The sequence below is a fragment of the Balaenoptera borealis genome (genome assembly GCF_965194805.1).
Source record: "Balaenoptera borealis genome assembly, chromosome: 3".
In the NCBI taxonomy this organism is placed as follows: Eukaryota; Metazoa; Chordata; class Mammalia; order Artiodactyla; family Balaenopteridae; genus Balaenoptera; species Balaenoptera borealis.
The window spans coordinates 100,104,445-100,127,309 of NC_138866.1; the positions used below are offsets into that span (position 1 = coordinate 100,104,445).

Consider the following 22,865-nt stretch of genomic DNA (forward strand, 5'->3'; position numbering starts at 1 on the left):
AAATACGTTACCTTAATAGTCCTTTAATTGTTAAAGAAATTGAATGCGTAGATAAAACCCTAAAATTCTGTGCAACTGAAACTAATATTGTAAATCAACTACAGTTCAATTTCTTTAAAAAAGACCTTCTGAAACAGAAAAGTCAACACCCAGATGATTTCACTGGAAAATCCTACTAAAATTTACAAAATGACACCAATTCTACCTGATCCGTGACAGAAAATAGAAAAGGAAGGAATACTTTCAAACTCATTTTATGAAACCAGCATTACAATTATACCAAAACCAAACAAAACCAATATGAGGGGAAAAGACAATGGATCAAGAATGAACATAGATGCAAAAACACTCAACAGAATATTAGCAAATCAAATCTAGCCCTATATAAAAAGGATAATACACACCATAACCAAGTGGGGCTTATACCAAGGCTGATTTTATTTGCAAAAAATCAATCAATGTAATCTACCACACTAACAGTTTAAAGAAGAAAAAAAATCACATGACCATATCAATGAAAATAAAACATTTGACAATATTCAAGATGACTTCATGATAAAAACTTCCAGCAAAAAAGGAATATAAGGACATTTTTTCAATCTTATCAAGGGCATACACAAAACAAAACAAAATGTAGGACTAGTCAGTGCAGTAAGTACAATAGAGCAAATTAGACATGACTTAAGATAGGATTAGCAGGACTTCCCTGGTGGTCCAGTGGTAAAGAATCTGCCTTCCAATGCAGGGAACATGGGTTCAATCCCTGGTTGGGAAACTAAGATCCCACATGCGTTGGGGCAACTAAGCCCCAGCGCCACAACTACTGAGCCTCAGCTAGAGAGCCTGCATGCTGCAAACTACAAAGCCTACACACTCTGGAGCCCACGTGCCACAACTAAAGAGAGAAAACCCACAGGCCACAACTAGAGAAGCCCTGAGTCGCAACGAAAGATCCCACATGCCTCAACGAAGATCCTGAGTGCCACAACTAAGAGCAACTAAGACCCGAAGCAGCCAAACAAACAAAGAAAGGATTAGCAAATGGATTAGAAAAAACCAATTAGAATTCTAAAAAGGATGAAAAGAAAATACAGTAGAGAGGGTTTTAGACATAGAACTAAAGGGAAAAGGTCTAATATATATATATATATATTTTTTTTTGGTTGCATTGGGTCTTCGTTGCTGCGAGCAAGGGCTATTCTTCGTTGTGGTGCATGGGCTTCTCATTGCAGTGCTTCTCTTGTTGTACAGCACGGGCTCTAGGCCCGCAGGCTTCAGTAGTTGCAGCACGCAGGCTCTAGGGCATGTGGGCTTCAGTAATTGTGGTGTGGGGGCTCAGTAGTTGTGGTGCATGGGCTTAGTTGTTCCGTAGCAATGTGGGATCTTCCCAGACCAGGGCTCGAATCTGTGTCCCCTGCATTGGCAGGCGGATTCTCAACCACTGCGCCACCAGGGAAGTCCTAATATATTTAATATATTAGTCTCATGAGGTCAATGGGGCAGAGACAATATTTGAAGAGCTATTAGCTGAAAATTTTCCAGATTTGATGAAATACATCAACTCACAGATTCAAAAATTTCAAAAGTCCCAAACAGGATTAAAAAAAAAAAAAAAGGACACCTAGACACAACACAGTAAAACACCAGAAAGACAAGAAAAACCTTACAAGCAGCTAGAGGGAAAAAAATTAAAATACAACTTCTAAAGAAGCAACAAGCTGGCAGCTGACTTCTCAACACAAACAGTGGAGGCAAGAAGATAAAGGAGTGATATCTTCAAGATGCTGAAAATACTGCCATCCTCAACCTATGCAACCTAAGCAAAAATGTCTTTCAAGAATGAAACACAAAAGGCACTTCCCCGGTGGCCCTGTGGTTAAGAATCCGCCTTCCAATGCAGGGGACACTGGTTCGATCCCTGGTCGGGGAACTAAGATCCCACATGCCGTGGGGCAACTAAGCCTGCACGCTCTAGAGCCCGCACACCACAATTAGAGAGCAGACACACACACAATGGAATATTACTCAGCCATAAAAAACAGAATGAAATAATGCCATTTGCAGCAACATGAATGGACCTAGAGATTATCATACTAAGTGATGTAAGGCAGAGAGAGAAACACAAATATCACATGATATCACTTATATGTGGAATCTAAAAAAAAAAAAAAAGATACAAATGAACGTATATACAAAACAGAAATAGACTCACAGACACAGAAAACAAACTTATGGTTACCAAAGGGGGAAGGGGAGGCAGGGATGAAGTAGGAATTTTGAATTAACATACAAAATAAACAAAAAGGACCTACTCTATAGCATAGGGAACTATATTCAGTATCTTGTAATAACCTATGATAGAAAAGAATCTGAAAAAGAATATACATATATGTATAACTGAATCACTTTGCTGTATACCTGAAACACTATAAATCAACTGTACTTCAATTTTAAAAAAATTTTTAATAAATAAAAATAAATTAAAAATAGCTTTGTGGTATGCAGGTAATGTAAGTCTTAAGAATATAATACATTCTTAAATGTATATATTAGAAAAAGAGGCTGGAATGTTTATCTCAACAAATTAAGAAGAAAACAGCAAAACTAATCCAAATAAAGCAGAAAGAAGGAAATAATAAATCAAGAATAAGAGTTAATGAAATAGAAAATAAATATATAACAGAAAGAACTAGTAAAGTTAGAAGTGGGTTATTTTAAAAGATTAATTAGGTTGATAAACCTCTACTGAAGGAAAAGAGGAGCCACAAATAACTAATGATAGGAAAGAGAAAAGAAGCAATATAACAGATGCTGCAAACCTTAAAAAGATAGTAAGAGGTCGCTGTGAACAATTTTAAATTAATAAATTTGAATATCTACACAAAAGAATAAATTCTTACAAAACTAACTACCCAAAACTCATTCAGGAAAAAAATACAGATAAGCATTCTGAAATCAAATAAGCCTCCTCCATGAGGCCTCTGTCCACTTTACCAAAATGGTAAGAGGGGTTATCTCTGGATTGTACAATTACAAATGATTTTATCTTTGTTCTACATTTTTCAAACTATCTACAAGGGCATGTGTTACTTTTTAAATTTTAAGGGGAGAAAAAAGAACTTGGAGCCTCAGGTTCCGGTCTTTGTTTTTTCTCTCTCATTGAAGTATAGTTGATTTACAATATTATGTTAGTTTCAGGTGTAGAGCACTGTGATTCAGTATTTTAATGGAGTATAATCTACAATTATAGGTTATACTCCACTAAAAGTTATTACAAGATAATAGCTATGATTCCCTGTGTTTTACAATATATACTTGTTGCTTACCTATTTTATATATAGTACTTTGTATCTCTTAATCCCATTCTTCTAATTTGCCCCTCCCTCCCTCCTTCCTTCCCTCTCCCCTTTGGTAACCACTAGTTTGTTTTCTATATCTGAGTCTGTTTCTGTTTTGCATATCATTTGTTTACATTAATTTTTAGATTCCACATATAAGTGATATACAGTATTTGTCTTTTTCTGACTTATTTCACTAAGCATAGTATTCTCTAGGTCCATCCACATTGCTACAAATGGCAGAATTTCATTCTTTTTTATGGTTGAGTACTATTCCATTGTGTATATATGTATCACATCTTCTTTATCCATTCATCTGTTGATGGACACCTGGGTTGCTTCCGTATCTTAGCTATTATAAATAGTGCTGCTATAAACATTGGGGTGCAGGTGTCTTTTCAACTTAGTGTTCTCATTTTTTCTGGATATATACTCAGAAGTGGAACTACTGGATCATATGGTAGTTCTATTTTTAGTTTTTTGAGGAACCTCCATACTGTTTTCCATAGTGGCTGCATCACCATTTACATTCCTACCAACAGTGTACAAGGGTTCCCTTTTCTCTACATACTCTCCAACATGTATTTGTAGACTTTTTGATGATAGCCATTCTGACAGGTGTGAGGTGATATCTTGTTGTTTTTATGTGCATTTCTCTGATGATTATCAATGTTGAGCATTTTTTTATGTGCCTGTTAGCCATCTGTATGTCTTCTTTGGAAAAAAAAGTCTATTCAGGTCTTCTGCCCGTTTTTTTTTTTATCGGGTTGTTTTTTTGATATTTTTTTTTTACCTATATATTTTGGAAATTATCCCCTTGTCAGTCATATCATTTGCAAATATTTTCCATTCCACAGGATGTCTTTTCATTTTGTTGATGATTTCCTTTGCTGTGCAAAAGCTTTTAAGCTTAATTAGGTCCCATTTGTTTATTGGTTCCAGTCTTAATGCTGCCACAGGGTCTGCTGTGTAGCTTTGATTAAATCCTTTAATTCCTAGATCTGAAATGCCTATACTAGATCTAAACCGTAAAACATTTCATTTCATATACCAATTTAACATACAAGATGGATATTAATCCTTCCATTTCAAAAAAAATTGTCGTTTCTATATATCAACCACATGCAACTGGCACTATTAAATACTGCCAGAAAGAAGGGCTATTGTTCAACTACTTTACCAAGTTAACTAGGTTATAGCTTAAAACAACATACACCAACAGTGTACAACAGTGCATATTTAATAGCTGGTTTGCCTTAGAGGGTATGCACAATGCCTAGGCGCTCAAATATTTTTTGAATCAAGGATGACCAGAAAGTTAGGCTAAACAAAATTCTACTAGGAAAAGGAAAACTTTCCTTTTTACTTTCTATATTTCAACATTGTTTGAATTATGAGTTTTTCACAATGTAGATATTACATTAATAATGTTAAAACAAAAAATTGAGTTCTTTATGGTTTTTGTTTGCTTTTTGGTTTTAATGGCCAAATTGGGCTTTTGATTATAGAAAAATTTTCCAGCATAAAATGATAGCCATGTTTAAATGTTCCATTTGTCTATGTATTAGCATATTCTTCCTTTTTTTTTTGCCCGCGCCCCACAGCTTTCCCCGACCAGGGATTGCACCCTCATCCTCAGCAGTGAAAGCACGGAGTCCTAACCACTGGACCACCGGGGAATTCCCAACATTCTTAAAATTACTTTCTAAAGAAAATCTTGCTTCTAATCAAGAATACTCCTTTGGCTGAGTTCAGTTTACCCCCAGGTGGGGCAACCACCTCAATCATGTCTTTGTCAGGCTCCTCAATTTTCAATTCCAGGCCCAGCTCAGCTATTTTTTAAAACCTGTAACTCTTAAAATAAAAAATCTCTACAGTCCAGGTATTAGGTTAATCTCTAATTTTTTCTGTATTATGAAAGTCGTTCAAAAGCAAAATTGTGAAAATTTTAGAACTGCTTAATAGGCACATAATCTGTCAATTCCTCTCAATACATTAATGTGCATCCTTAGATTAAACCAGACCAGCAAAGCTTTATACCTGGATTGTATTCTCTTAGCTCTCCTTGTCCCCATCCTATAAAATTCATTTATCTAAATATGGCCTAATGCCATTGACCTATATCAAAAAGTACTGTAAAAAACAGCCTTATAAAAGTGGTCACCATATTTACTCTAAGGATGTTGAATATTACACTAAGCACCCTTTCCATTTATTAATTTATTGGGTACTATTTTGTACCCAATAAATTTTTGTTCTAGGTGCTAATGAAATAGCAGTAAAGGGTACTGAAGGTACTCAGGTCTTTTCTCTGAGTGAAAAAAGAAGTCATTTGAAAGTTCTGAATGAGAGACTAATAACATCTGATTTATACAGTAACAGGATCATTCCACTATTATGTTGAAAATAAACTGAAGAAGTATAAGACTAAAGGCAGACAAGGCAAGGAGATCTGCTAAGAGCCTATTGCCATAATCTTGGAAAGAGATGATGGTGTCCTGGACCAGGGTGGTAGCAGCACAGGTGATAAGTGGACAGATTCTGGATGCATTTTGAAGGTATAGCCAACAGAAGTTGCCAACATTAGATCTGGTGTGTAAATGAAAGAAAACAGTGAAATATTCCAAGGGAACTGGGGAAAAAAAAAAAAGGTAAGGTAGCCATTTACTGATTTAGAGAAGGCTGGAGGAAGAGAATGTTATGAGACAGCTATTAGACATTCAAAAGGGAGATGTCAAAGAAAAGCTGGATACAGAAATCTGAAATCAGGCTAAGAAGCAGTACTTAAGGGAAGTAAACGACAACCAGGAGAGCTAAGTAACGAAACTATTTCAATGAGGAAGAAAAAGCAATTTTACAGGACAGAAAAGGAGAAACTGTTAGAGCAATGCCCCTGAGTAGATAAGAGGGGATGGGACCTGGGATATTGGGGTTTCTCACAACTGCAGCAGTATTGACATTTTAGGCTGAGTAATTCTTCATTGTGGGGAGCTGTCTTGCACATAATAGGATGTTTATCAGGATCTCTGGCCTCTGCCCACTAGATGCTAGTCCTTCCCTACAACCTTGTCAACAATCAAAAATGTCTCCAGACACTGCCAAACGTCCCAGGGGACAAAATCACTCCCAATTTAAGATCATCGGTACCAATGGAGGAACTGGCCTTTCCTGGAAACACTGACAATTCATCCATATAAAAGATGCTATGGTTAGAGTACATGATAATAATTTGAATCTCCTTCTGATTAGATCCTCCTAAGTACAGATATAGTCAAGGCCAGAGAAGACATGAGGAAGGTGCCAGCATATAACAAAACCGAAGTCATTACTCCTAGGAAAATGTCAGCATTTTGTTATTGAAATGAAGCGACCATATAAGCTATGTGTGTCTTTGAACTTAGTCTAAGCCAAAACTTTTATGTTTTGGGGGAGGGGAGGTCCAATCTATGCCCCCTTGCATAATGCCCATATAGTTTCAGGTTTCCTGGGTTTTTTCTAAAATCACAAGAGGAAAACGTCATGACTTAGTATGAATTAAATTAAATATTATTCCTGAGTGGGCTCAATTTTTAGAGGAATAGCCCTAAAGGAACACATCTCCAATGATAATCTAAGAGGATGATATTTATGCCTTTCAAATCACCCCACCAAATTATCGTGTAGTGTTTAAAGGAGTCTGGTTCTATTCAGTGACCCCTTTATACCTAGTGTCTTCTCCATCAAAGAGATATAAGCTAACCATATTTTTAGGTGTTTAGGATGGAGGGAAAGGGGAGCATTAAAGGAGCCCTTAGCAATCATGAAATGAGAAAGTTTGAGAATAAAAGCACAGTCAATTGGTTTCACATATTATACGTCAAGTGTCAGGGTTACATGAGCTATCTCTAAGAGAAAGAAAATACAGTCACACCACCTGTGAAAGTTGCACCTGCTTCCCTGCTTCCTCAATAACAAGTCCTATCCTGTTATATCATAAATTAGAGTTCCAGAGCAAAAATAAAATGAAAAAGGATTCTACAAACTCAAAAAGATTGAAAACCCTAAAACTTCTATTAAAATATTTGGTTTCCAAACTTGTTTAAAAAATAAGCCACAAGCTAGAAGAGCCTTACTGAATCTGAATTACAGATATTCTCTATTATTATCCCCTTTTAAACACTGCCTTGCTTTCTATCACTGAAGGAAATTAAATTGGTCAGGCATGACTTGTTTTTCCACTGCGCCATTACGGCTGTAACCCAACATCCTATACTCTTTTTGATGATTAAATACTGAGACTCTGATTTGTTCTAAAAGTTTCTCAAGATCCAAATTAAGATACTGATTATAATTTCTTCTTTTAATTGAAGTATTTACATACTTACAATGTTGTTAGTTTCAAGTGTACAGCAAAGTGATTCAGTTATACATATGTATGTATATATTCTTTTTCAGATTCTTTTCCATTATAGGTTATTACACGATATTGAGTATCATTCCCTGTGCTCTACAGCAGGTCCTTGTTGTTTACTTATTTTATATATAGTCGTGTGTATGTTAATCCCAAACTCCTCATTTTTCTCCCCCCACCCCCACTATCCCCTTTGATAACCATAAGTTTGTTTTCTATGTCTGTGAGTCTATATCTGTTTTGCAAATAAGTTCGTTTGTATCAATATTTTAGATAATTTCTAAAGTCATCCTTCAAATACTCAAAAAGCTAAGAACAGAAAGTAAAGGAGTAAATCTATTTAGTGGGTGGCTGAACACCATCACCCTGGCCCATCTCCCACTCCGCACTGTACTCTGACAGTACCATCTACCAGATACTGAGGACACAATCATAAACAAGAGCCTCCTTCTCAACTGTGAGCCCGAAGAAGAACCACTACTTCACAAAGGCTCTGCATGGCTTAATCCCTGAGCCAGAAAGGAAGTCAGGCTCCCTGACTGTAAAGTCTGACCAACAATCTTGTACATACATACAAGTGGCGGGGCACAGAGACGCTAGACCCATATCCTCACCATAGTCACTTTATGTTTCTGGTCCATTTTCTCTTTTGCCCCTTGGAAATCTCTAGAGAGGTCTGTATAAATGCCATCCAAGGTCTGAATAGTTAAAGAGAACCTAATTTAAGAACCTCATTTTACAGATGAAAAACCTAAAAAGTTTCAGCGATTTGGCCAATGTCATATAAGTAGTTGGTCTCTGACTTCCCATTTCTGAGGAGGCATTATTTGGGGTTATACCAGAGTTTCAGGGTAGCTGCTAGGAGTCTTCTCACTCTAGAAGGCAGGCTAATTAACAATCTACCTAGGGACATAAGTAAAAACTTATAGAACCTCATATTCACCTACAGGCTGACACCAAACACAAGGCCACACACTCTAAAAGATACCAATTTAAATAAACAAGAAGCTACTCTCCAAGAATAAATGGGCCAATTTCTCTTGGGAAACAAGCCTGTTCTAAATTCTTCACTTCTGTCTTTCCCTTTATTCTCAGCATAGGATGTCAATAGGTAAAGTCATTATACCTATTGATAACCAGCCAGTACAAAAGCATTTTTCTGTCCAACTCTCCAATTCCCCTGGCCAAAAGTGATCTCTTATTCCTTCTGAATTCCCACAAGAATTTAAGTGCCTCAAAATACCACACAGCTGAACTGCTGTGGTTAAGTATATGTCTTAACTCCCCTAGTAGATAGATTACCAGTTTCCTAAACTTTTTTAATAAACTCCCTGAAATCCGGGCTATTATTTTGTTGTTCTTTTTATTATTTTTTTTAACTCCACAGAGCCACAGACATCCATGTGTTCAACAAACATTTGTAAATGTATAAACAAGCTGATTATTTTCAAAGTTCGGTGTTGCCATAATTCTAGGACTAGAATGTTATTATGCTACAGTAGAATTAAAATATATCTAAATGCCCAAAAAAAGAGTTAATATATGACATATATAACATGTAACATAACATTATCTTCTAACTTTTAAATAAATGGTTTTTCATTCATTTCATTCACTACTAGAAAAAACAAAAACAACAAAAGTCAAGAATGTCAGAATACAAATATATTTTCCTAAAAAGCTAAGGGTAATGTTTGCAAATCATATTTTTCAAAATTCTAACAGTATTCGCTACTTATTAAAGAAGCCCTGTGGGTTTTTTTTTAAGTCCTGTGTTTTGTTTTGTTTTTTTAATCACTTTTGTGAAGGAATAGTCACCCAATAATGTATCCTTTATATCACACCACTCCTTGGCTTTTGTTGTTCTTACCATCTAGAAATGCCTAATACTACTCTGTCTTTCCAAGTGTCAATCTTCCATGAAATCTTTTATCTTCCCAACTACATGTGATCTCTTTCATCTGACTTACACTGTAATTATGTACATCATTTTTTCTCTCTGCCGGTATATTATAAGCCCCCTGAAAGTGGAAATGAGTTACTAATTTTTGTAAACTTTTTTCATCAATGTGTTGAATTCATATCAGAATGGAGTAACATCAACTGCCTCTATATGTCTGAAAATATAGTCTGTACCCCTTAGGTGAAAAAAATACTTTAATTATATTAATAATCATCATGTACCATCACTATTTTAATTAATATTCTAATGCTTACAGAAAAGTAAAATAAAAAAAAACTAAGGACTATTTTCAGAAAGTAATAACATAAATAAGGAGAAATTTAAACTATCTGTTGCATTAAGCCTTAAAACATCCACTTACCTGTAAGAAGGTAGTTGGAAATGTCTCGATGGCAAAATAAACTACAACAAAGCTCATACATCAACCTTGGACTACCTGGGACCTGACTTATTACAGGATAACAATATTTCCCAGAACTTAGATCTTACATTGAAAAGAACAGAATGATCAAAAGGTGATACTTATACAAGTGTATTTATAAAATTACAATTGAGTGTTTTAAAAAACTCCTGACTGCCAAAACACAAGTGAAAACCATCACATGCTAGCGCTAAAAGTGCTAGCACTAAAAGTACTCATCACTGGGTTTGTCCACTACCAACTGCATCACCATGTCAACACAGTAGAGATCGTGCCCTGACAACATAACCAAGCAGACATTCACTGCCCAGCCGATCACACCACCACCACCCACCACCTCCCATGCACAGTGCAATATATATATATATAACAGACTGTTTTTCAATTACAGTGTCATGAACACTTCAAAATTCTTTTAGAACAATTCCTTTTCAAAAACTTTGCTTATAGACTCTGAAATAAATGATCTGCCCTATTTTGAAAAGGTCCTCAGGTTACCACTGGCTAGCTCCAAGACAGTCTTACCTTCTACACTGGCCATGTCCAGACCTTCCCCACATATACACACCCTTCAGAGCAAGAACTCTGACAGGAAAGAAACATACTACAGAGAAAAGCCCACCAGATGAGAAGTCACAAGACCTCCATTCCAGTCCCGGCTGGTCCTCTTGCTAGTCATCTGACCCAGAACTAAAGTTTTTTCATCTGACTGCTATACAAATCAAATGGCACGCTCTACATAAAGGAGTTTTACCTTTTTTTTTAATTTCATTTTTACTATACTAACACAGGCATTGAAATAATTGTTAGCTGATTCCTGAGTACTTGAAAACAACTTGTTCTCATTTTTTTCAAGCAACTCTGTTCTTCAGAGTCCAAAAGGACATTTCTAGTTCAAGGCAACATTATAACTGGATCAGTGCATTCAAAACTAAGATATTGGGACTTCCCTGGTGGTCCTGCGGGTAACACTCCATGCTCCCAATGCAGGGGGCCAGGGTTCGATCCCCGGTAGGGGAACTAGATCCCACATGCATGCCACAACTAAGAGTTCACATGCCGCAACTAAGAAGCCCACATGCCGCAACTAAGACCAGGCACAACCAAAATAAATAAATAAATATTAAAAAAAAAAACTAAGATATTAAAATGAGATGGTGTGCAACATGGGTGTGTAAATGCCAAAGGGCCAAAATAATCAGTGTCACAGGCAGGCATCCTAAACCAGGTAAATTTTGAGTCATTATTTGGGAAAACAAAAAGCAAGGATTCTCTTGTTGCAACATAAAAATGTAGGCTAGAGTGAGAAGATTGATATGTCTACAGCAGAGGGGCCAAGATGAGGAGTATATATAATCAAATGTAAAGTCAAAGATGGCAGAAGAATATCTGACAAATTTAAATTTCACACCACAGCTCTTAGAAACAACTACATATTCTTCAGCCAAGAATGATATGGTGAAACGCTATTTGAAGATTATTATACCAGCAGCTGTGTGGAGGATGAACTGAAGTGATCAGAGATGTCAGGAAACCAGTTTGGAAGTTTTTAATATTAAGTAATACAAATAAGGTTCTAAAATAAGCTGGTAACTAAGGACATGAAAAGGGGTAAATCTGGTAGTCACTGCAGAGAGTCAGCTAGATTTGGTGACAGGTTGAAAGAGGGAGGTGGAAAAGATCTGAAAATGATTCCAAGGACCTGGTCATGGGCGGCCTACAGCATAACCACACCTGTGCAGCACTAATGGTTCTGGCACTGGCTTTTCCAGGCTGCACCTGAACCTGTTTAGCCCTATATACCAGCCTCACAATGAGACACCACTCTACCTTAGATGGAAACAGAAAACTACCACGACCATAATAGTGTGGAGATAACCCATAAACCAAGATTCCAGATTCATTTCTTGATGGAGAAAGCCTGTTCTTCTAACCCTGGGAAACCTCCTCCCCACATACACAACTAGGGGAGAGGGAAATTTCTTCTCTCTATGCCCCCCAAATTGTCTACACACTTGAAGCCCAAGCTCAACACTATATGGATCTTTTAGGTCACAAGTACACAAAACACAGATAACACCATTGATAGGGATAGGTGTTAACAATATAAGTCAGGCAAATTATATTTTTTAAGGGTTCATTCTAAACTGGTACAAAGCCAAGTTGATTACATTTAAAATTAAAATGGCCAAAAAGCAATCTTATGGGGTTATTTCTAATGTATCACAATGATAGATAAATTCTGCTCCTGAACGCACTGTGCTACATAATGATTCTGCAGTTTTGCAGGAGCTTTTCTTATTTCTGCAGCTTTAAAAACATGCTACTGGAAAGCAGACATCAGATCAGAGTGTTTCCCTTGTCTAAAAAGCATACCATTATGCTATTTCCAATTTCATCAAGGAGAATGGTTATTAATAACAATGTTTATTTAATCGAGGTCTAATTGTCTACAGTTCCTTCCGAGGAGGACCATGTCTAAATTTAACACAAAAAAGAAACTCATGTTAATCCATGGGAGTCTCTCTGTGGGTAAATGAAGCTCTAGAGCTTGGTTGGAATTGGCTATACTAACAACATTCCATTCTCAAAAGGATTAATCCATCCAAGCTCCTTGAGAAACATGTCTATTTCATCCAGATTTTTAAGAGGTTCTAACACATTATCGTTTACATACACTTTAATCTCACAAACAGGAAAAACACTGTCATAAAATTTTCACATTGCGCTATCTTTAAAACAAACCAACCAGCCTACCTTGCAAACGGATTAAAATATTATCTAGGGAGGTTACCAAACCGTGATCTCGTGATAAATAAGAGCTCTCCAGGCCACTGTCACTCTAATTATTCCATTCCAAATTTCTCGGAGGCAGAGAATGAATTTTTCCATTTTCTTGTTGGGATTAAGATTCTGCATATCAGGAGGTACGGAGGGCTGGGCTTAAAGCCACCTGCTCCAGCGGCTCCTCAATGCCCTAACACAACGGGCAGGGGGAGCCAGGCGCAGCATCGCCTCCACGCTCCGAGACGAGACAAGACCGAGTCTCTGCGCCTCCATGCCGAGAGCAGGTGCGAAACGGACGCAGGTGAGAAACGGACGCTCTGGGCTTTCAGAGGTTTCACCTTCCTCCACCGCAGACCCAGGGCCATCCTAGGAGAGGAACCGTCTGGTGCAGTCACCCCCGGGGCCCGTTTGCTGAGGGCGGACAGTGCGGTGGATTCCTAAACCTCTCCCCTGACTGGCAATTTCCTACAGCAGCCGCAGGAATCACAGTCCCACGGCCCGCCCCGCTAAATTGGGGTGCAAAGGGGACTCGGGTGGGGCCTACCAACACCTCGCAGCCTCCCGGGGAGCTGTGGGCCGGGGACAGGGGGTCTTGGCCCCCGCGTAAAGACCGCGGTCACTCCCCCTTGGGCTCCCGGACACGGCTCACCGTGAAGGGGACATCCTCGACGCTGCCCACGGAATAGCAGTTGTCTCCAGGGTTGACAGCTCCGGTGAGGACCTGATGCAGATGCATCTCCGGAGCCCCGGCTGGCCAGGCGAACGCACTAGAGACTCAACGAGCCCCGCTCCCGGCCCTCCTCCGCCCGCGAGAGCGCTTCCCGCTCCGCCTCCCTCGGGACCCACCCCGCCGCGGCTCGGGCTTAAGGCCTCGCCCCCCTTTTGCCTTCCCCCCGCCTGGTCCCAGCCATGGGAGCTCCTCGACCGCCGCCGCCGCCGCCGCCGCCGCCCAGATCGCCGCTCGGCTGCGGAAGTGCCCGGATGCTCCCACTGCCTGCTGCACCGGCGCACAAATGCGGGAGGAGGGCAAGGGTGCTTATGAAGTGGGGGGAGCGGAGGGGGAGGGGCTGGGGAGCGCGCGGCCGGGCGCGTGCTGGAAGGGACGCTCCACCCGAGGGAGATGGGCGGCGCGCGCGTCCACCCTCGGGGCAGCGTCGGTCGACTGGAAGGGTAAACCCCTCCTTCCGCTGCTAAACCCTTAGCTCAGTCCTCCCCCGCCCCGCGTTTGCGCGTGCGCGCGCAGAGGTTTCCAGGGCAATTGCGCGCGCCGCGCGGATCCTTGTCCCAGGATTGCGCGCGCAGAGGTGCGGGAATTCCCTTGGAGCCTCCAGACTGAGGCCGCTGGGGGCGGTCGCGGGGGTGGCCGCAGGGCGGAGCGGAGGTCGCTCCGGGCCAAGCCGCAGTCCCACTCCGGAGACTCACAGCCAGTAGGCTTCGATGAGTCTTTAATCCATTACCAAGTATACTGCATGATGGTCAGTGCAGTTGACTTCAGGAGGACACCCGTCAGCGGAAAATTCACCTCGGGAAATCTTAGATCCCTTAGGGCTTTTTTCAAGTACAGTGCATAAGATATTTTACTTTATGTAAACAATAAAAACATCTTGCAACTGTGTAGAGAAGCCGTACTCCCCTAACAGCAAATTATTTTGTTCCCACCTTTTGTGACGGTTGTTCTAGACAGCGAAAGGGCCCCCTGGAATGAGTGACTCCTCTAGGCTCTTTTTTCATGCGCGATGTCATAGATTCTCACAGAATCGCCTGATTTTTCCAGACTGCTAACCTTTGATACAAGGATCAGATCCCTGCTCCAGTTCAATTCGTCACTGGGCTTTGAGCCTATACTGTGTGTGATTAAGTCACTGGGGCAAGGAAGTAGAAGGAACTAAGTTACAACTACCTATAAAAACAGGCAGAACGCGAAAAGTGTTAGGATTGAGACACAAAAGTCTATGCACCACAAAAGAGGAAGAATACTTTTGACTAAGGGGATGGGTAAAGTGTTATGGAGAGGCTGATATAAACGCTGCATTCAAATAGAGAAAATAGCCTGAGCTAAGGCTTAGAAGTGTGAAATGACAGGATGTGTTAGAGGAACAAGGATTAGATTAATGTTTAAGGTTGAAGATACATAGGGTGAGAAAAGGAATGGTAGTTAACAAGAGATGGATACAGCCAAGAGGTAGCTTGTGGCCAGCCTGAACATATAGAGGCTTGAATGCTCCACTAAGAAGCTTAGATTTCATTCCCCGTGCAGTGGGGGGGGAGGGGGGGTTGGCGGGGGGGGGGGGGTCCATCAAATGCTTCTGAGCAGAAATGTATACACTCAGCTGCTTTAGGAAGGTGACTCCGCATCAATGTGAAGAATATTTAGAAGAGTGGGGAAGATTGCAGGCAAAGACCTGGCAGAAGTTGGTAATCTGCTGAGTGGAAGAAGGAATCAAAGATAATTCCCAATGACCTAGGGCATTTTCATTTTCATTTAGTGGCATAACTGTTCCCCCGGTCACCCAAACTAGAAACCGCAGAGCCAATTTCAGTCCCATTCTCTCTGTTGTCCATATCCAAGGATCCCTTTTCGAGGTCCCTAGTTCATGCCCTTCATCATCCCTACTGCCCTTTACCTTCATTTAGACCTCATCATGTCTCATGTAATTACCCTAAAAGCCTCCTAACTGGTTTGACTGCCTTCCAACTCTGTGCTCTCCAATCCATCCACAGCTCTGCGGCCTGAGAAACCTTTTTAAGGGAAAATTTCTCTGCTTAAAATCTCCACTCCCTACAGCTTCTGCCTAATCTTCCAGTTTTATCTCAGACTGTTCCCTCACACCCACTACGCTTCAGCCCCACAGAGCTATTTGCTATCTCCAAGGCATACTGTGTTCTCTTAATCTTCCCAGTCATTGCTCTTTGCTCTGTCTGAAATGCCCTCCTTGCCCTTGTTGATCTGACAAACCACAATTTAGTTTAGAAGTCACTTACTCAGTAAAACCTCTCTTGTCTAGCCCCAAACACCTTAAGGCTTCTTCCTCTTGAAACACACACATCACATAGCAATCTAAGTGTGGGTTTGTGTCTGTTTCTTCTACTAGAGTTGTAGATATTTCAAGTCAGGATCAGTATCTTATTTTCTCTGTGTCCCGGGTGCCTGAATCATAGTACTTTACTTGTACTGACATACAAGATTTTAAAGTGAATAAGACCACCCAATTTTTCATGAAAAATTTATGGGGTAAAAAAGAACCTGTTAGTATACATGTATTTATTTGTGTGTGTGAAAGTGTTTAAATGATTTTCAGTGGTTTTGTGGAAGTATTACATACTCATGTTAATGGAGTATACTATGTACAGTATATTGGGTTCTAGGAAATCACAAGTTCTGTATATTTAATTGTATACTACTAACCATGAATAAAGGTACTAAGCCACATTTTTTTTTAAATAGTGAAAATATTGCAGACAACAAAATGCACACACAAAAAATGAAGCCCCACACTATGCGTGAAGTACCATAAAGGCAAATACTGGTGCTGCATCTTGGTACTAGCAACTAAACAGCATGCCACAGTATCAAATAAATTTGGGGTAATTCCTATATATACAGCATGTATCAGTGAGAACTGGTATAAAGCAAGCAGTTAGATACAATAAATTTAAATAAATTCCCTTATAAGAAGGAACAGGGACTTCCCTTGTGGCGCAGTGGTCAAGAATCTGCCTGCCAATGCAGGGGACACGGGTTCGATCCCTGGGCCAGGAAGATCCCACATGCCGCGAAACTACTGAGCCCACGTGCCTAGAGTCCATGCTCCACAACAAGAGAAGCCACTGCAATGAGAAGCCCACCCACCGCAACAAAGAGTAGCCTCTGCTCACCACAACTAGAGAAAGCCCACGCACAGCAACGAAGACCCAACACAGCCAAAAATAAATTTAAAAAAAAAATTTTTTTAAAAAGGAACAAAACATACAACAAATTAATAGATTTGAAGAAATTCCAACATCATGTTCATACATAAAGGCAGATATTTTACTAAACAGTAATACATGTTGAATAACAGGAAAAAATGAATATGATATAGAAGCTACTGTTTTAGTGAATAACAGCTGTATACTAAGAAATGAACACTGGGGACTTCCCTGGCGGCGCAGTGGTTAAGAATCCGCCTGCCAATACAGGGGACACGGGTTCGAGCCCTGGTCTGGGAAGATCCCACATGCCGCGGAGCAACTAAGCCTGTGTGCCACGGCTGCTGAGCCTGCACTCTAGAGCCCGCGTGCCACAACAACTGAGCCCACATGCTGCAACTACTGAAGCCTGAGTGCCTAGAGCCCATGCTCCGCAACAAGAGAAGCCACCGCAAGGAGAAGCCTGAGCACCGCAACGGAGAGTAGCCTCCACTCTCTGCAGCTAGAGAGGGCCCGCGCGCAGCAATGAAGACCCAACGCAGCCATAAATAAATAAATAAATAGATAGATAAATAAATAAATAGTTCCCTTAAAAAAAAAAATGAACACTGTTTCTAAGTGTCATAAAGACTTTAATCTTCACCCTCAAAACTTGAAACCCATATTTTCAAAGCTTGAAACCCATTGCTACTACTGGATTTTAGATGAGTCTCTTAATTTTCGACTTTTGCTGCATTAGATACTGAGTCAGGGACTTCCCTGGCGGTCCAGTGGTAGTTAAGACTCTGCGCTTCCACTGCAGCGGCACGGGTTCAATCCCTGGTGAGAAAACTAAGATCCCGCATGTTGCACGGGGCGTCCAAAAAAATTAGAACCCGAGTCAAGGAATTCCCTGGTGGTCCAGTGGTTAGGACTCCGTGCTTTCACTGCTGAGGGCCTGGGTTCAATCCCTGGTCGGGGAACTAAGATCCCACAAGCCACATGGCAGTGCAGCCAAAAAAAAAAAAAAACTGAGTCAAAAGCATTACCAAACAAAAACTTATACTCAGATTGTCAATAGGATTTTTAATTTCACATTAGTTAAACCATTTTACAATTGGCTCTCATTTTACAACATTCCATGAAGTTTTGGCCCATTCACACAGTTGTGAAATTGGAGGCCTCTTCCTTTTGGTATCAACTCAAAATCTGAAGCCTGCATGCACCTATACCTCTCTTCCCTCATGAATCCTTTAAATGACTTCTTGATAGCAACATCTCAAAGTTGCAACTGGCTGGTTAAGTCTCCTGGAAATACAGCCAAGCCTTTGCTGTCCAACCTGATCAACCAAAACTCATTCCAGACTAATATGGCAAGTTTCCTTAGTAGCCCACCCACTAGGACAATTTTACCACATTTTAACTGTCCACAGTCATTTCTTCCTTGTTCTTCAACATTTTGCATGGACCTAAAAATAAAGTGGGGATTCTTTCTTCTGATCTGGAAATGACTTTCTTTTAAAAATTAGAAACAGTATCAGTTTTGTATCATTAACAAAATATTCCAATACAACTGTAAGGTATGGCTTCTCATGTCCACAACTTTCTGTTTTTGATTGAGGTATAATTGATATATATTAGTTTCAGGTATACAACATAAAGATTCACTATTTGTATATATTGCAAAATGATCACCACAGTAAGTCTAGCTAACATCCATGACTTCACATAGTTATGAAAATTTTTTTTCTTTTGATGAGAACTTTTAAGATCTCTTCCCTTAGCAACTTCAAATATGCAATATAGTATTATTAACTATAGTCATCATGCTGTACATTGCATCTCCATGACTTATTTATAACTAGAAGTCTACAAGTTTTAATAGTAACAAATATTGTACCTTTGGGGTTGGGTTTAATGGAACACTGGATGTCTGAGGTACTTAGTTTCCCAGCAGTAATCACATACTCATGTGCACTAGTTATCTATTACTGTGTAACCAATTACCCCAAAACTTAGTGGCTAAAATCAACAATAAACACAAAGTTTCTGTGCCTCAAGGATTCAGTAGTGGCTTAGTTGGGAGGTTCTGGTTCTGAGTGTCTCAAAATGTCAGCTAGATAATAAAAGAAGCTAGACACAAAAGACCACATATGGCATGATTCCATTTCAATTAAGTTTTCTGAAAAGGCAAATCTATAGACATAGAAAATAGATTAGTGGTTGCCTGGGGCTGGTGGTGGAATGGGAAGTAAATGCTAATGGGCATGGGGTTTCTTTTGGCATGATGAAAATATCCTAAAAATAGATTGTGGTCATGGTTACACAACTCTGTAAATTTACTAGAAATCATTGAATTATGCACTTAAAATTAATGAATTTTATCATAAATAAACTGTAACCTCAATAAAGCTATCTAAAAAAGAAGTGTCAGCCAGGGCTGCAGTCATCTGAAGGCTTGACTGAGACTAAAGGACCCTCGTCCAAGATAGCAGACTCTCTGGCTGGCAAGCTGACCCTGGTAGCTGGAGGGAGGGAGGGGAGGGGAGGCCTCAGTTCCTCGCTATGTGGTCCTCTCCATAGCGCTACAAGACATAGCAGCTGGCTTCTCCAAGAGCAAGTGATCCAAGAGAGAGACCAAAGTGGAAACTGCAATGTCTTTTATAACCTGGCCTCAGAAGTCACACACCGTCACTTCTACCATATTTTATTAGATACACAGGCCAGCCATGATTTAGTGTGGGAGAATATTTCCCCAAAGAGTGAATACCAGGAAATGAGAATCACTTGGTGCCACCTTGGAGGCTGACTACCACACCCAGAACTCAAGGATTTTATTTTCAAGCGTTAAGGGGCATCATTTGTGTTGTTCTTCTTCTTACCTTCAGAGGTAATTGGAAGTTCTACTCGTAAATCTAAAATGCTGTAATGCTGACCTTTGATATGTCTGTTATCAGTTCTTTCTTGGTGAACTATCGGTATGTTTTAAATATTGAATTTCCCAAGTGAGTCCATTTGTTTGATGGGTCTAATACCCATATTTTTAAATGTTTACTCTACTTGTGGAGACCTTACAGTTTTCTTACAGATGTCTCACACTTCTAAGAAGCTATTTTCTTTGGTTGATAGCAATGAAAGCCCTGACTCCCTCTACCAGTTCCTTTTGCAAAGTCTAATCACTAAGTCTGAAGTTGATGTAGTAGTAATGCCTTCATTGCTTTTGAGTCATAAGCTATAGTGGTAACATATTTTAATCTAAAATATCAAGGGAATGACCCTATTTAAGTTATCTATTGCTGTGTAACAAACCACTCTGAAATTTAGTGGCTTAAAACAATGATTTATTATTTCCTTTTTTTTTTTTTCTTTTTCATCTTTATTTCTTACTCTCTGTGGATTGAGTGGTGAGTTCCTCTGCTGGTTTCACTTGGACTCACTCATGCAGCTGCATCCAGCTGGAGGGGTCACCTGGGGTAGAAGGTCCAAGATGGATTTAAGGCTGGCAGTTGATGTTATTTGTTGGTTGGTATGCCTTGGTTTCCCCTCCATGTAGCCCTTCTCATCCTCCATAGGCTAGACTGACTGCCACAGCAGTCTTGGGTCCAGTCTTGAAGGTTACACGCAGAGTCACTTCCGCTACATTACTTGGTCCAAACAAGTCACAATGTCAGCACAGATTCAAGGGCTAGCGAAATAAATTCCACCTTTTGATGGGAGGAACAAAAAAGTCACATTGCAAAGGGTTATAGGAGGCATCGTTGTAGCCATCTTTGCAAACAATCTTTGTCATAGACCCAAACTTTACCTCTGATCATCTCTATAGCCTCTGATTTGTTATTTTTGCTTTGTTTTAATTAAATCCTTTTAATTAAGGATTTAATTTTCCATCCACTTGTAGGATGGAAAAACGTATATATTTGCTATGATGTCTTTCTCTGCTACAGGCAGCATCAAATTACTGTCTTCTTGGTGACTATACCTCAGAGTATTAGCTATTTAATTCACACCTTATGCCTTTAGTTTTTTTATCTCTAATATGGGTACATTGAACACAGGGCAATTTTTTTTTTTCTTTGGCTGCATTGGGTCTTCGTTGCTGCATTCTAATCCTATCTCATATTTTTAGCATTTTTTTAAATTCCTAAAGCCTGGCAAAGTGCCTGAACACAGTAGGAACTCAAGAAATGTTTATTAAGCTAAGTAGTTATTAACTATATTGGGGGTACATTATGTAAACTGAGTTAGTAAAAATGTGACACATATTTTGGAACTCACATATCTTTCCAAGACCTCAGAAAACAAAATACTCCATCCTGTGGGGAGGGGCAGATTGTAGTTGTGGGGACAGAGGCTACTGGCATTGAGATAAGTAGTAAGGACTGAACAATAGTTGAAATTAGTTACCAAAGCTTAGGTATGGCCTGCTGAGTAGTACACGGACCATTCTGTGTCTCTGGAGAAAAGAATTCATATTGCTGGCGTGGGTCCTGAGAAAATAAGCCCTTAAATAGGGAGTAATAAGTTAATCTGGTCCTAGAGTTAGAGAATGAAATGAACTTAGGTTCTTCTGGTTGCTGGAGAAAAATCAATCATGCAAATATCCAGGCACTATGGTATTGAGATCACCAAGGACTGTACAGTACTCTTAAGGATGGGCCAAGACAGTCGGAGGACTGGGCCCCTTAACACTATACCCCTAAAGAGAGGTGAGAGGGGACAGGAATCAGCACTTCCTCATGGTGTCCCCTCCTGCAAGAAAGAATTCATATCTGAAGGCAAAAACAAGAAAGAAAGCTCAGGAGGGTCTAGCTCCAATGGTGATGGTAATAACAGTATGTATGTGCCAACGTGGGGGTGTGCTGACATGCATTAGGTACTAACCCAAAAACTGAAGTTCTAACTTAACTCTTCTTTTAATCTAGTTCTAAATGTTGCAAGCACATTTGTATAGGCATATTCCTGTGACCACGTGTGGAGCAAGACTATAAAAACTGTTCAAGGACGAATGTTCAGGATATATTAAGGTTTTATTATGTATTTTATTTTACTTTATATTATTTGTACCATAAATGCCACTTTTTACTGCTTTTTGAAGAAGGAGCCTGATATTTTCTTCTTTTTTTTTTGAATTTTATTTTTTTTTATTTTTATTTTTATTTTTTAGAAAGATATATGCCATGCATTTCTTCTTTAGGTCTTTTTTTTTTTTAATTTCTTTTTGGCTGTGCTGGGTCTTCGTTTCTGTGCGAGGACTTTCTCTAGCTGCGGCAAGCGGGGGCCACTCTTCATCGCGGTGCGCGAGCCTCTCACTATCGCAGCCTCCATTGTTGCGGAGCACAGGCTCCAGATGCGCAGGCTCAGTAGCTGTGGCTCACGGGCCCAGTTGCTCCGTGGCACATGGGATCCTCCCTGACAAGGGCTCGAACCCGTGTCCCCTGCATTGGCAGGCAGATTCTCAACCACTGCGCCACCAGGGAAGCCTTTATTTTATTTTTTTATACAGCAGGTTCTTATTAGTTATCCATTTTATACATATTAGTGTATACATGTCAATCCCAATCTCCCAATTCATCACACCACCACCACCACCACCCCCGCCACTTTCCCCCCTTTGTGTCCATACATTTGTTTTCTACATCTGTGTCTCAATTTCTGCCCTACAAACCAGTTCATCTGTACCATTTTTCTAGGTTCCACATATATGCGTTAATATATGATATTTGTTTTCCTCTTTCTGACTTACTTCACTCTGTATGACAGTCGCTAGATCCATCCATGTCTCTACAATTGACCCAGCTTTGTTCCTTTTTATGGCTGAGTAATATTCCATTGTATATATGTACCACAACTTCTTTATCCATTCGTCTGTCGATGGGCATTTAGGTTGCTTCCGTGACCTGGCTATTGTAAATAGTGCTGCAATGAACATTGGGGTACATGTGCCTTTTTGAATTATGGTTTTCTCTGGGTATATGCCCAGTAGTGGGATTGCTGGTTCATATGGTAATTCTATTCTTAGTTTTTTAAGGAACCTCCATACTGTTCTCCATAGTGGCTGTATCAATTTACATTCCCACC

The 22,865-nt window shown here is 39.8% G+C and overlaps 1 protein-coding gene across 7 annotated transcripts in view; it reads right to left on the reverse strand.

Moving 5' to 3' along the window:
* The window catches only part of DMXL2 (Dmx like 2), a 149,760-nt gene extending 135,947 nt beyond the window's left edge, over positions 1–13,813 (reverse strand). For all 7 annotated transcript variants that reach the window (XM_082387370.1, XM_082387371.1, XM_082387369.1 and 4 more), the window contains exon 1: positions 13,549–13,813. In XM_082387370.1, coding sequence (XP_082243496.1) covers positions 13,549–13,635 — 87 coding nt within the window. In that variant the 5' untranslated portion in view covers positions 13,636–13,813. The remainder of the gene's footprint in view (positions 1–13,548) is intronic.
* Positions 13,814–22,865: the final 9,052 nt, after the last annotated feature.